The sequence below is a fragment of the Pongo pygmaeus genome, chromosome 9 (assembly GCF_028885625.2).
Source record: "Pongo pygmaeus isolate AG05252 chromosome 9, NHGRI_mPonPyg2-v2.0_pri, whole genome shotgun sequence".
NCBI lineage: Eukaryota > Metazoa > Chordata > Mammalia > Primates > Hominidae > Pongo > Pongo pygmaeus.
This window is the reverse complement of record NC_072382.2, coordinates 110209419-110224802: the sequence shown is the minus strand read 5'-3', so window position 1 is coordinate 110224802 and position 15384 is coordinate 110209419. Positions and strand designations below refer to the sequence as shown.

The following is a 15384-nucleotide window of genomic DNA, read 5'->3' as shown; positions in this document are numbered from 1 at the left end:
CACACTTTTCCCAGATGGTGAGTCTTTTGGGGCTTCAGGGTTTGGAAAAGGCTCCTGCTTGGACATCCTGATCCGTCTTCCATTATGACACTGGCCCGACGTTTAAGCTCTGACTCGGGATACAGTTCCTGCCCCATCCTCTCCATTTGTGCTTTTCCGTGTGTCATGGTTGCTGGGCAATATGACAAAATTATGTCTGGATTCCTGTGTGGGAGGAAAACTTTAATACTGCTTTGATCTGCAAATCAAGGGACAAAGTCACTTTCACAGGATTCGATGTAACTGGAAACTTCATTCTGCGATTGGCTGATGGCTGAACTTGTAGGAGATGAAGGGACTATTTGGCAAGATGTCCTTGAAGGCTGGAGTGGAGGGTTGATAGAGATTAGGGTGCTTAGCTGCCTGGAAGGAGAACAGGGTGTAACAAGACGGTCAGGTCTGTGAAGATCAGCTGTAAAAGAAAAAAACAATGTGTATACAGAAGCAAGGGAGTAAGAAAAGTGAAGGAGAAATGTCACAGATGTCAGAGAGGAGATAAACAGAGAAGTGAGAACATCAAAAAGAGGAATGGATGCCCTTGGCAAGAGGAGCTGATAAAGGGAACTATTTTGAGAAACATTTGAGATTTTTCTGACAAGAAAATGGAAGCTATTCCTGGCTTAGGGAATTGTTTGTTTTCAAAACTTGCATAACTGCTCTCTCTTCAATCATATTTGAATTCTCATTACTGCCTGTTTAATTGGCAAAAATCACTCTAAGTTTGTATCAATTGCATTGTTTCTTAGTGGGGTTAATAATACCCATAGACGATGAGATTTACGGTTAGGAGAACATGGGTTTTAGACTCAGAGGTGTGTGGGTTCACGTCTCAGTTCGGCAGCTCCAGCAGAACTTCCATGTCCTCTGTAAATGAGGACGATGCTGGAACAGTGTTAGGGTGAGGATTGGCAATAAGAACTGCAAAATCCGGCAGATGGCAAGAGCTCAATTCATATCATCGGTTATTATTTTTTATTGGTATGATTTCACCCGAAGACAGGGTGTTTGGCCAGATTATATCTGGAGACCTCTTTCGGCTTTATAAGATTTCTCAATGATTTGGATGTGATGTAGGAATGTTGAGGCTTTTCTGACCATAGATTTTAGACTGGAAGGTATCTTCAAGATAACCTCATCTGTATCCATGTTTTTTTCAATTTGTACATAACAAACCACCGCAAATTTTATTTTTATTTTTTATTTATTTATTTATTTATTTATTTTTGAGACGAAGTCTCACTCTGTTGCCCAGGCTGGAGTGCAGTGGCACAGTCTTGGCTCACTGCAACCTCCGCCTCCCAGGTTCAAGCAATTCTCCTGCCTCAGCCTCCCAAGTAGCTGGAATTACAAGCGTGCACCACCACGCCCAGCTAATTTTTATATTTTTAGTAGAGACAGCATTTCTCCATGTTAGCTAGGCTGGTCTCGAACTCCTGGCCTCAAATGATCTACCTGCCTCGGCCTCCCAAAGTGATGGGATTTCAGGTGTGAGCCACTGCTCCCAGTCTTACCCCAAAATTTAAAGGCTTAAAACTACTTCTGTTTATTAGCTTACCATTCCGTGGGCTAGACATTTGGTCTGGACTCAGCTGGGTGGGTTGCTGGGGATCACTCATTGGACACCACTATGACCGTTTGGCTGGGTCTGGATGGTCTAAGATGCCTTCACCCACATGTTGGGTAGTTGGCAATGGCTCTCTGCCGGGCCTCTTTCTGTGTATGGTCTCATCCTCAAGGAGACTAACCCAGGCTTCCTTATACAGAAGTCTCAAGATCACAAGAGGAAGAGAGCAGAGGCTGTAAGATCCATTAAGGCCTGGACTCAGAAGTCTCAGTTTCATTTCCACCATATTCTATTGGTCTTAGCAAGTGCAAGTCTGGCCCAGATTCCAGAAGGAGGTGAAAGGAGGTGCCTCTTAACAGCAGTTGTCCTGGGTCAGTCTTACTTCAAAGGCCAGAACTATTTCTGTTTTGCTTCCTTGGTAATAGTAAACACAATGCCATCACTGACTACCTGAACCTTGAATTTTCTGGCTGTTGACTGTACCTGTTCATCCACTTTCCTGACAACCACTAAGAAAGAGGTAAAAGAGACCCCGCCTCAGCCAGGCGCGGTGGATCATGCCTGTAATCCCAGCACTTTGGGAGGCCGAGGCGGGTGGATCACGAGGTCAGGAGATCGAGACCATCCTGGCTAACACGGTGAAACCCCGTCTCTACTAAAAATACAAAAATTAGCCGGGCAAGGTGGCGGGTGCCTGTAGTCCCAGCTACTCGGGAGGCTGAGGCAGGAGAATGGCGTGAACCCGGGAGGTGGAGCTTGCAGTGAGCCGAGATCACGCCACTGCGCTCCAGCCTGGGTGACAGAGAGAGACTCCATCTCAAAACAAAAAAACAAGAGACCCCGCCTCTTAAGAGTGGCAAAAAGTCACATTGCCAAGGAGTGTACCTCCAGGAATGATAGGAATTGTGGAGGAATTCTTTGCAAACAATCTACCCATCACTTATTCCTCTTTGACAAGTGGGGAAAGAAAAACCAAGTAAGTTAAATATTTGGCCAAGATCACCCAGGAAGAACCTGACACTACTCCTGGGCTCTGTCTCCTACCTGATAGTAACTCAAGAATGGGCCAGGGAGGGTATCATTAACAAGGAGCAGATAAGTGGGGCCCAAGAATTACTTACAAACAACGACTGGGAGATAAACAGACAGCTATCATTTACTGAGCACATTCTAAATGGTTAGTACATAATTAATTTGTCCTGGAGAAAAGATGGGCACAAAGTCTTGCTCAGAATAAAGTCAAACAAAAGTGACAAGCAAAGGTCAGCAAGGACTAAGTTGGGAAAGACAAAGAAGAGGAGGGGGAGGTGGGTGTCATAACTCAAGGCTGGAAATAAAGGAAAAATAAGTTTAACTCAGGAATAGGAACATAAGAGGAGTGATGTGTTCCAGAGGTGCTAGGATGAAATCCAAGGCAGCATTTCGCAGACGGATTCATGTGAATGAAGAAAGGACATTTTGACTTGGAGCAGAGGGCTGGCTAGCAAGAAAAGACCTGATTTAATTTAATCAAGTTGATCAGCCTCGGGGTAAAACAAATTAGAAGTGTAGACAACAGTCCCTTGTGATATGTTGAGTCAAGCTGTACTAATTAAGCAGGCAAGCTGTGTATTAGTAATTTCCCTGTATGTATGTCATTCTCAACCCTGAGGTTCTCATTGGCATAAAGTGGATGGTACGTCCCACTTGGTGCTGAACATATAACAAGCCCACATGGAAGAGGAAGAGACTTGTGCAGGCTGGTTATGAAGTTGGTTGAATTCTGCTTACAAACAAATGTTATCTTTGTCAAACTGAGGCTAGCGGAAATAGAAAGTACTGTCCTCAAGTTTTGTCACCACACTTCCACTTTACGTTTAGAATTTTTTCTTACTTGCTAATGTTGAGCTATTTGATAGTTTTTTTAAGTAAATGAATGAATCTAGACCACTGATTTTATAATTGTTTTGCTCCTTTTAGTACCAGAAGCTCAGTTAACCATTGTCAACGTACAAACTATACTTCATAGGGCTCTTGGGTATGTAGGGTTAAGAAGATGAATTACAGGTACCCAGAGAGTTTGAATTTAGACTTTTATGTCATCGTTTCCCTTCCTGGGTCACCCTTACATCAAAGGCCAAGACTATTTCTGTGTTGCTTCCTTGGTAATAGTAAACATTATGCCATTATCGACTACCTGAACCTTGAATATTCTGGCTGACGACTGTACCTGTTCAACACTTTCCTGACAGCCATCTCCAGAGTTATCCTTAAAATATTTCTGCTTTAAAAATATTTGAATTTCTTCAAAATCTTGCCCCCTTCATGTGTCTGTGTGCCACTACTGTCTAAATTTCATTTCTCACTATCTTCAGGAAACAACTACTAACATAAACATATCCACGGATTATTTATGTTTTACTTCCAACAGCCCTAGCCAGAGTCAGGTTTGTACGGCTCAACATTCAACATTTAATCAAAATGAAAGTCAATCTCATCACAATAAGATGACGACGAAAAAAAAGAAAAAAAAAGTCAAAAACTTTCTTATTTAAAATACTTAAGAAAAATGAGCTGGTTTTTTAATTAAACATTTCTTATTCCAATAAAGAACTCTGAGACACTGATTTTTTTTAAAGATAAAGTGTCACTCTGTCACCCAGGCTGGAGTGCAGTGGCGCAATCTCGGCTCACTGCAACCTCCGCCTCCTGGGTTTCAGTGATTCTCCTACCTCAGCCTCCTCAGTAGCTGGGATTACAGGCACCCGCCACCAAGCCTGGCTAATTTTGTATTTTTAGTAGAGATGGTGTTTCGCCATGTTGGCCAGGCTGGTCTCGAACTCCTGACCTCAGGTGATCCACCTGCCTTGGCCTCCCGAAGTGCTGGGATTACAGGCGTGAGCTACCGTGCCCAGCTGAGACACTGATTTAAAAATTGATAAAACATACAGTTGCCAAGTCACAAAGTATAATTACTAAACAAACATAAGGGAAGTGTTCAAACCTTCCTCTTATGTAACATAAGAAAATGTAACATATTTTATTAAACAAAGAAACTAAAGATTCTTAAAAAGAAAAATAATCAGTAACAATTACAACTAGTACCACCAAAATATTAGAAAAATAAAAATACTTGAAATAATAATACCTTGTCTTCCAAGGATGCCTAGTGGCAGGCTTGTACATTGCTGGCATAAGTGATATTGGTACAGCTATTTTGGTAGTATGTATAAAGAATGACAAAAAGGGCTGGGCTCCCTGGTTCATGCCTGTAATCCCAGCACTTTGAGAGGCCAAGGTGGGAGGATCACTTGAGGCCAAGAGTGAGAGACCAGCCTGGGCCACAGAGTGAGACCTCTCTACTTTTGTAGAGACCTCCATCTCTACAAAAAATAAAAATATTAGCTGGGCATAGTAGCATGCAACTGTAGTCCTAGCTACTCATGAGGCTGAGGCAGGAGGATCATTTGAACCCAGGAGTTTGAGGCTGCAGTGAGCTCTGATGGCACCACTGCATTCCAGCCTGGAAAACAGAGTGAGACCCTGTCTCTAGAAAAAATAAAATTTAACTTTAAAAAAAATCACAAAAATGTTTTGACTCTTTGACCCAATCATTCTACTTTAGTGTCTGGCAGAGACACTGTAAAAATAGAAAATGCACAGCCAGGCGCAGTGGCTCACACCTATAATCCCAGCACTTTGGGAGGCCGAGGCGTGTGGATCACGAGGTCAGGAGTTCAAGACTAGCCTGGCCAATATGGTGAAACCCCGTCTCTACTAAAAATACAGAAATTAGCTGGGCATGGTGGCACATGCCTATAGTCCCAGCTACTTGGGAGGCTGAGGCAGGAGAATCACTTGAACCCGGGAGACGGAGGTTGCAGTGAGCCAAGATTACGCCACTGTACTCCAGCCTGGGTGACAGAGTGAGACACCATCTCAAAAAAAAAATAGAAAATGCACAATGATATTTATTACAGCAATATTTATAAAGAAAAATCTCAATGTCCTGGATCAGGAGAATAAGAAATAAAGGATGGAAAACATACTAGCTTGAATATTATGCAAATACTTAATGATTGCTCTGAAGATGCGTGATGTTAAAGGTGTTATTAAAGTTTTGGTAATGTTAAGTTTTTGCAGTGTTAACTTTAGGGTTTTTAAAGATTATATATGCATGATATCTGCGAGTGGCATCTTCTATGCACTTACGTAAATCAGAAGTCTAGGAATCTTCCTTGATGTGTCTCTACCCCTACTCCCCAAAACGCCATCACTTGGAGGTCACTTTTCACCTTAAGTCACCCTGAACACTTTCCACTTTTCTCCAGCTTCCCCACTACCGTCCTGGTCCAAGCAAACACCTCTTTCTTTTAGACCCTACAAGTGTCCTTACTGGTCTCCTGCCCCCGCACTGGAATCTACTCTCCACCTGCAGCCAGGATGATCTTTTAAAATGCAAATCCAACGGGTCTTACCCCTGCTGAGCCATCACTCATTGCTCCATGACCAAACACCAAATTGCAGAACCTTACCCCTAATGCTACGTTATCTAACAGTGGCCTCTCTGCTTGTCTTGGGCTTCCTCTCCATCTCCACACTCCAGCTACACAGGCCTTATTTCAGTTCCTTGCTTCTTCCCTTGGGGCACTTGTTGCTCTACACAGGCTACCCGTCTGCCTGGAAAGCTCTCTCTCAGACCCTTCTGCCATGACCCTTTGGCCTCATCCTTCATCCTTCATTCTTCTAGCCCTATGTCATCTCAGAGAAATCTTCACTGGTGGTGCCTCAGCCCAGGTCCCCTTGTTATATGCTCTCTTAGCAGCTATTTACTGTTTTTTTTTTTTTTTTTTAGATGAAATCTCACTCTGTTGCACAGGCTGGAGTGCAGTGGTATGATCCTAGGTCACTGCAGCCTCCAACTTCTGGGCTCAAGGGATCCTCCTGCCTCGGCCTCCTGAACAGCTGGGACTACAGGAGCACATCACTACAGCTGGCTAATTTTAAAATTTTTTGTAGAAGTGGGTTTTCGCTGTGTTGGCCAGGCTGGTCTCTCACTCCTGGCCTCAATTGATCCTCCCACCTTGCTTCCCAAAGCACTGGGATTACGGACAAGAGCAACCACACCCAGCCCTATTTACTTTTTTATTGTTTCCCCCCCACACACTCCCACCCCAGCAGAATTTAAATCCCATGAAGGCAGGGACTTGTTCACTGCTCTTTGCCCAGGGTTCAAATGTGTGCTGAGTGAATAAGTCATATTTACCACTATTTGTTACCTTATGTCAATATTGTTATTGGATTCATATCTGTCTCTCCCACTAGACTGTAATCTCTCTAGGGTGGGAGCCCTATCTGCTTTGCTTACCATTGTATGCCAGCATTTGCATCATAGGCGGCCTTCCACAAACATATATTGAATATTACATATATACCTCAGCATCCCACGTAGCTGGGACCACAGGTGCAAGCAATCATGCCTGCTAACTTTTAAATTTTTTGTAGAGACAGGGTCTCACCATGTTGCCCAGGCTGGTCTCAAATTCCTGGACTCAAGCAGTCATCCTGCCTTGGCCTCCCAAAGTGCTGGGATTACTGGTGTGAGCCACCACACCCAGCCTGGATATATTTTATCACAATTATGTGAGAAATGCAGCAGAAAAATCACACTGAAAGAGTAATATTGATTGTGTTCAGATTATGACAATATTACTGATTTCTGTCTCCAAAAAAAAAAATAATGGAAAAGTGACAACACAAATAAAAATTCACAATCAAACAAAAAGAAGAGATAGCTCCATATATTGTACATAATAAAAAAGCTAAAAATAGAAATGATACCTATAATTATTCTACTCTAAAACATCAGGTGTTTTCAATTTTTTTTTTTTTTGGTGTGCCCAAAAGGGGGATCATTTTTACATAGCTATAATCATAGATAAATGTTGTATTTTCATTTTCCTGCTTCATGTTTTGTCATATGCATTTTCCCAGGATTCTATGTTGTCTACATAATTATTGTTAGCAACTACATGATACTCAGTTAAATTAATGTTCTTGGGGTGGGGTTATTGCTGTAAGATAAATTTCCTGGAGTGGAATTCAAAGTGTTTGAGTACTTTCAGGGAAATACAGATTTCTGGCTTCATTGGCCAGAAGACAGAAAAGAAGCAGGCAGTGGTGGCTATGTACACAACCGTGGAAGGAAAGCTTGAGGTACGATTAAGTGAACTGTGATTATTTTTAAAAGAGAGTCAGGGCTCGGCATGGTGGCTCACGCTTGTAATCTCAACAATTTGAGGGGCTGAAGTGGGAGGATCGCTTGAGGCCAGGAGTTTAAGGCAAGCCTGGGCAACAGATTGAGATTCTGTCTTTACAAAAATTAGTCAGGGATGGTGGTCCCAGCTACTGGGGAGGCTGAGGCCAGAGCATCACCTGAGCCTAGGAGGTCAAGCCTTCAGTGAGCTATAATTGAACCACTGCACTCTAGCCTGGGCAACAGAGTGAGACGTTGTGTCTAGAAATAAATGCAGAAATAAATAAAAATTGTAAAGGGAGAGTCAATATTACAACAAGCCTGTACAGGGGAAAATGTTGTTTATATGGAACACTTCTAAGTCAAGTAGCTTGACTGTCTCCTGAAATGAGACCAATGTTTTCAGAAACAGAGAAGGGTGGTGCCGGCTTTTGGGGAACTGACAATTAGCGAGGGCTCCAAGGAAGTGGAGGTCGTGTGCAAATGTGGGGCGTTAGTAAGTGAGGAGTTCATAAGTTAGAGGCAGCCAATATTGGTTAGAAGCAGATACTTAGGATTTCTTAGTCTGCTCTGTTAGTAAATGAAGTAGCAACAAAGACAGGAATACCAGGCATCAGAGGGTGGAAATGGCAAAGAAGGAGGCACCAATGCAAATTCTGTAAGTTGAACATGTTGATTGCTGTCTAGTGCTTTGCAAAATGCAAGTCTGGGCAGGGTGACCTCTGGCTTCTTTCTCGAATATTTTATAAAACAGCAGTATCATAGCCCCAAGCAGGAGCCTGAGTTGCAGCCATCTCAGTTCATTGCCTTTTAACTCCAAATCTGCCACTTCGCAGATATCTTGCTCGTCTCCTCCTTAGCAATACAAAGACCCTAACACTTGTGCTTTACAGCAGACCCTGGATAAAGGATAACAGCTGCTGAGCCACACGGAATACTTTTCCAAGCAGCAGAATCTCCCAAGGTTGGAACCCAACAACATGCCTATCTTTTTCATCAGTGCTATCTAAAAACCACCACTCTGTAAGCCTTGTCATCATGTTCTTCAAACTCCACTTTCTGTTCATTTTGCCTCCATCCAGGAACATCTCCCTCTGGATTAGGCACCTCTCATTTCCAGGCAGTTCTAGGGTCTTCCTTAAATAGAGCAAAATGATCTACTTTGAAAAAAGTATTAAGAAATCACAACAACCAGTGATTTAATGAAGAACTTAAAGCAGCATTTTCATTTGAAAGAGAATTGGGCAGGAAAGGGGAGGAGAGAAGAAAAAAAAAGTAATAGGATTTCAGGCCACATGTTCTGACATTATGGGGCAGACACATTTGTGGACTGCATGGCTTTTCTGTCCATCTCAAATTACCCCATCCCTTACTACCTTTGCATTAGACCTGGTCACTCATGGGCTTTTGTGTTTTTGTGTGTAAAGAAGTTCATTATCTAAGACCATTATATTCGGCAGGGTGAGGTGGCTCACGCCTGTAATCCCAGCACTTTGGGAGGCCGAGGCAGGGGGATCACTTGAGGTCAGGAGTTCAAGACCAGCCTGGTCAACATGGCAAAACCCCGTCTCTACTAAAAATACAGAAACTAGCCAGGTGTGGTGGCGGGCTCCTGTAATCCCAGCTACTCAGGAGGCTGAGGCAGAAGAATCACTTGAACCCGGGAGGCAGAGGTTGCAGTGAGCCAAGATTACACCACTGCGCTCCAGCCTGGGTGACAGAGAGAGACTCTGTCTCAAAAAATAATAATAATATTAATAAGACTGTTACATTCAATAATTTCTTTTCTGCATGTTAGCTTTTATCTTTGAGCACTGGATGGACAAGCAAGTATCCTATTTGTTACATTCACTGTTGAATCCATTGCCTACCTGGGGCCTCATAAACACTAAATTGATTAACATTGCTCAATAAACATTTAATGAATTAACAAGTGAATGAATGAGTAATCAGAATGAGAATATTCTCGTTTCTGCATGTCATTAGAACATCTATCATTCAATTGCATTATTAGGTCAGGTTTTAGCACATTGCTTAATCCAGGTTGTCCTCATCAGCCTGATGATTATTTTAACTACTGGCAAAAACTTTTAGTTTGCCATCATATTTACAAGAATACTAAAAAAGAAAAAAAAAAAGAATACACCTAAAATACATGCATCGTTGAAAGGGAAATTCTGATTAGAGCCATTTTTTTTCTAGACTTACAGATTATGCTGCTCCTCCATTAAGTCAAGTTTAGCCCATCACATGGATTGGCCTTAGATGTGAATGAATTTAAAGAGTGCATTGAGGCTGGGCCAGGTGGCTCACTCCTGTAATCCCGGCACTTTGGGAGGCTGAGGCACGCAGATCGCTTGAGCTCAGGAGTTCGAGACCAGCCTGGGCAACATGGTGAAACCCCATCTCTACTAAAAATAGAAAAAATTAGCTGGGTGTGGTGGTATGCGTCTGTGGTCTCAGCTACTTGGGAAGCTGAGGTGGGAGGATCACTTGAGCCCAGGAGGTGGAGGTTGCAGTGAGACGAGGTTGTGCCACTGCACTCCAGCCTGGTGACAGAATGAGACCCCCATCTCAAAAAAAAAGTACATTGATTTAAGGATGAGCTTGATGTTAAGAAAATAAATAAAGACTCCATTAACGTTTTATTTTATTTCAGCAAACTTCAGAAGACGAAAAGGGATATCAGATGGCTTCAGGGAGTGACTGGTGAATGGTTTGAAGAAATTCAAAGAAAAAAGTTTTGTAATGAAACAGATGTTAGCCAAATGTTAAAACAACCACTTACATACAGGCTAAGGAAGGAGATGGCAAAAAATGGTAAGAAAAAGATTTTAGATTTAAAGTTGATTTCTTTTTTTCTGTGGCATAGTATTGTAGATAATGGCCCAGTGGATCTCCAATGTAACCAATCCATGTTTAGAACTATTTTAAAGTCGTAAGCCACAAAAGTTTATAATACAATATACACTAAAAAAAAGTGAACCGAAATTTTACTGTAATAATATCTTGGGTTTTTTTTTGTTTTTGGGGTTTTTTTGAATCAAGCAAGATAGCATAGTGGGTAGGAATATAGACACTGATGTCAACAGAGGCCGGGATTCAAATCTCTGCTCTGTCTCTATTCATGTGAGTCTGTTCAAGTCATTTATTCTCTGTAAACCTCAGTTGCCTCATCTTTAAATGAATACAATGATACCTACACCTCATAAGGTGGTTGTGAGAATTAAGTAAAATTATGTGTATAATGTATTAAGCTGGGCAGGGGGTAGGGGGTGGCTCACACTTGCAATCCCAGCACTTTGGGAGGCGGAGGCGGGAGGCTCACTTGAGCTCAGGAGTTTGAGACGAGCCTGGGCAACATGGTGAAACCTCATCTCTACAGAAAAATACAAAAATTAGCTGGACATAGTGGTGCCCACCTGTAGCCCCAGCTACTCTGGAGGCTGAGGCGGGAGGATCAGTTGAGCCTGGGAGGCAGAGGTTGCAGTGAGCTGAGATCATGCCACTGCACTCCCGCCTGGGTGACAGTGTAAGACTGCACCTCAAAAAAAAATAATAATAAAATATGAAGCTGGAACAGGGTAAGCACTTAAATAAATGGGATGACTATGATGAAGGGGGAGGAAGAAAAAGGGGATGGGTGGAGGAAAGGAGAAGCAGAGATCAGAGGAGAAGGGAAGGAAGGTGGTGGAGGAGCTGCCACACTTCTGGAACTTTGGTAAACTCCATGAGTGAGTTCTAATAAATGCCTTCTATATAGATTAAAAGGATACTAAAACTTGCTTTCACAGGACTATGGTGAAGATAACCAAAGTGCACTAGAAACTATAAAATACTAAAATAACGTATCTTTTTACTGATGCAGAGTCACATTGACTGTTTTTTTGCATGTTACTAACATTAGTAACATCATGAAACATGCAAAAATACTTCTTCTATATTGGTAATATCTTGCGACTCTCATAATAAACATATCTGTGTAAAAAGACTCACAGTTCAGATTTTTTAGATCACCCCCATACGTACCCTGGTGACTTTTCCCTTGTCCTAAATTCCCCTAGTATTTATAAAGTCAGTATGTCCAAAATCATTATAATATTACGGATTTTGTTTATTTTCATTTTATTTATTTATTCATTTATTTATTTATTTTGAGATGGAGCCTTGCTCTGTCACCCAGGCTGGAGTGTAGTGGCGCGATCTTGGCTCATTGCAACTTCTGCCTCCCAGGTTCAAGCGATTCTCCTGCCTCAGCCTCCTGAGTAGCTGGGATTACAGGTGTGTGCCACCACGCCCAGCTAATTTTTTTGGATTTTTAGTAGAGATGGGGTTTCTCCATGTCGGCCAGGCTGGTCTCGAACTCTTGATCTCAGGTGATCTGCCCACCTCAGCCTCCCAAAGTACTGGGATTACAGGCGTGAGCCACCATGCCTGGCCAATATTATGGATTTTGTATATGTTGATGTTGCCTTTGAATTTTTAATGCCCATATATTATCTATACATATATATTATACATAAACAGGTTGAATATCCGTTATCTGACATGTTTGGGACTAGAATTATTTCCGATTTCAGATCTTTTTAGATCCTGAAATATTTGCATTATATAAACTGAAAAGTTGAGCATCCCAAATCCAAAAATCCCAAATCTGAAAGGCTTCAATGAGCATTTTCTTTAAGCACCATGTTGGTGCTCAAATTTTTTTGGATTTTGGGGAAATTTTGGATTTCAAGTTTTTCGGATTTAGGATGCTCACCCTGTATATGTTACACGCAAACACATATATAAACCATGTATGTAGCAAACACATATCCACAGAGATAGATTTTGGAAAGGAATGAAGAAAAATCTAAATGGCTTAATTTCCTTTTCCTTTACGTTCTTCAGTATAAGAAGTTATGTAATATGTATCTATCACCATGGTTTTAAGGTACTGAAATAAAAACTTCTGAAGGACAGCATGGTTAAGCAACACGAGAATTGAATGAGGTCCTTGAATTCCTAGCTTGGGTGAGAGGAGGAATACTGTACGGAACTTTGATTCACAGTACACATGGAAAGATTCCCTACTATTTGAGTTTTCTCTATGCAGCAGGACCATCAGAGGGACAGGAGAGAGGTTGCTCTGACTCCCTTAATCCCTGAGGTCTTCATGTGAGGTTGCCTGCCCTGTTTCTAGTCTGCATAGAGGGAGAAAGTGACACAACAGCAGAGGCTTCATTCTTTCAACTGTATTTACTTGGAAGTAATTGATGCAAAATTTTTACAACTTTTTTTTTTTTAGATCCAATAGAATTACCTACATCAAGATCTAAAAATGTAACTAATCAAAAAAAGCCAACACCTTTTTCTTCCCGGATGAGCTTCAGATCGTCATTTGCTTCCCTGTTCTCATTCAGGAAATCTGGAAAGGAGACTTCAAAGCTTCCATCGCTGGGACAGAAAGGGTAAGTTAAACTCAGGTCATGTTACGGTCCGTTTGTTATCTGATATCAGAGGCCAGCAGCCTGTTTTGTGTTCAAAATGTTTAATGTTTGTTCTTAGAATTTCAATTCAATTGGTATTAAGAACAAAGGAAATGGGACTTAGCTTGCATAGTGACAAAGTTCTTAGGAAACCATGAAATGTGGCTCACCTGAAATCTAACTTCTAACGAGCTGCAAAGTGCATTGGTGGTGCATTTGGTGAGTGATGGGTTAAATATTGGGAAATAGCGATTGCCAGTTTTTCCACTGCTCCAAGAGTCTGGCCTATGCCCTGGCCAGGAAGATATATTTAAATAAAAACTACTCCTCTTTGCAGAATATATGTCCTGGTCACGTCCTGGTCATAAGGAGAGTCGGGGTATAAAGACTAGATGAGAGAAAATGTGAGATGAACAAAGACTAGGGAAAAATAGGATTCTAAAACAGAGGGAGGAAATGTAATTACTGTTACTAGAAATACTGAAAGCTGTTCCCATGTGTTTGCTCAGTATGTATAAGGTGAGGGAGGAGAAGCTTTTGGAGCAGTGGAAACTTAGTTCCAGATGGTTCCCAGTTTAGAACTGTGCAAATCAGTTCACTTGACTCATTATGTTGTTGGATTACTTTGTGAAAAACAAGCAAGGCTATGCTTAAGTGCAATTGAGCTGACTGCTAAATATTTTCGGCATGGCTTCCTGGTTGCAAAGCTTCCCACCCTCTTAAGGTGTTGCCTTGGCACATGATATGTTCCGTGTGCCGTCAAACCACACGGTGTATTGCAGCACTAAATAAAAGGTGTTGGAGGTCACTGTCGCTGAGAAACAAGAGGCAGCAAGCAGCTGGTGGGTCGTGTGATGAGGCTGCTGGATTTAGCAGAGCACTGTCCTCCCCTCTTGGGTGAATGGAGGGTTTTTCACTTCCAGCTTTCACCAGAGGCTGTTTTTGTCTGATGAAAAAAACAGCAGACCACAATGTAGATTTATGTGACTGTAGCTACCAGAGTCACTAGCAAGGAAATACTCTTCAAATAGGTGAGTCATTTTTCTTTGTAAAAATTTTTGAGACACTAGTGATTCTCACATTTGGGGGATTTAAAATTGAGAAGTGTTTCTTGCCCAGTAAATATTTATTTGAGGGAGAAAAAAATATTTCCACTGCGTGGTATTGCTAGGATTTGTGATATCATTTGTATCTTAGGTGATTTTCTTTAAGGCAGAATGTTGTATAGCTGAACCATCTAATATTAGTAAACTGGGAAAAGTTGAGGAACCTGTTAATTCTATGGGCAAGTTATTTCCAAGCTCATATTGCAAATTATTGCAAAGGTGGATCAAAGAAGATATAGATCTATAATCTTCATTCTGGGTATCATGTTTTTTGGTTACAGACCAAACTGGAAAAAATTAAAACTCTTGCAACACTCTGTTTAGCAAATGTCCTTCTTAGATATCAAAATACTTGCAGCTCTCTTTTAACAGGAAGAATTGAAAAGTAGACACAACATGCAGAAATAAAATAAATTTCATCATGTAAGTGTATTTATGTGTGTTTAGCAGTTTTCAGAACTTGTCATCTTCAAATACATTTTACTTTCAAAACATAAATGGGAATATTTAACATTTATCTTGTTATTATTATTGATATTGATAAGTATTTATTAATTCTGCTGGTGCAGAATATAATTAAAGGCACTGGGTTTTGCTCCTAAGAGGTTTCAGAAGATGAAATATAAAAGCATGTCATTTTTATTTTTAAATTTGAATGTGACCTAAATATCTGGATATGAATCCTATATGTGGGAGAAGAAGTGTTTATTAAAGGGGGCATTGTATTATGACAGGTGATATAAATCAGGTCATACATTCTGAAGGGCTCTATAATCTCAGGTAGAACCTAACTTTCTTTGGCAGTGTTGATCTGAAATAGAAAATCAATCTGCAAAATGGACTGTGATTCAGGAGCTCCTCCTTACCTACGAGCACCCTGGGAGGGACTGACTAATGGCCCAGGGACACACAGTCATCCTCTGCAGGCAACAGTCAGGTTTCTACTTGCTGAAGCCATCAAGGGCTTGA

General features: G+C 41.4%; 1 protein-coding gene across 5 annotated transcripts in view; it reads left to right on the top strand.

Annotated features, from left to right (window-relative positions):
- The window catches only part of EXPH5 (exophilin 5), an 89298-nt gene that overhangs the window by 42249 nt on the left and 31665 nt on the right, over nucleotides 1-15384 (top strand). For 3 of the 5 annotated variants that reach the window (XM_054439993.2, XM_054439992.2, XM_054439994.2), the window contains exons 2-3: nucleotides 10498-10658; nucleotides 13129-13291. In XM_054439993.2, the coding sequence (XP_054295968.1) occupies nucleotides 10498-10658; nucleotides 13129-13291 (324 nt within the window). Of the gene's footprint in view, nucleotides 1-8781; nucleotides 8803-10497; nucleotides 10659-13128; nucleotides 13292-13964; nucleotides 14341-15384 lie in introns of those variants that run through there. The other 2 variants (XM_063671405.1, XM_054439995.2) reach the window with 2 other exon arrangements.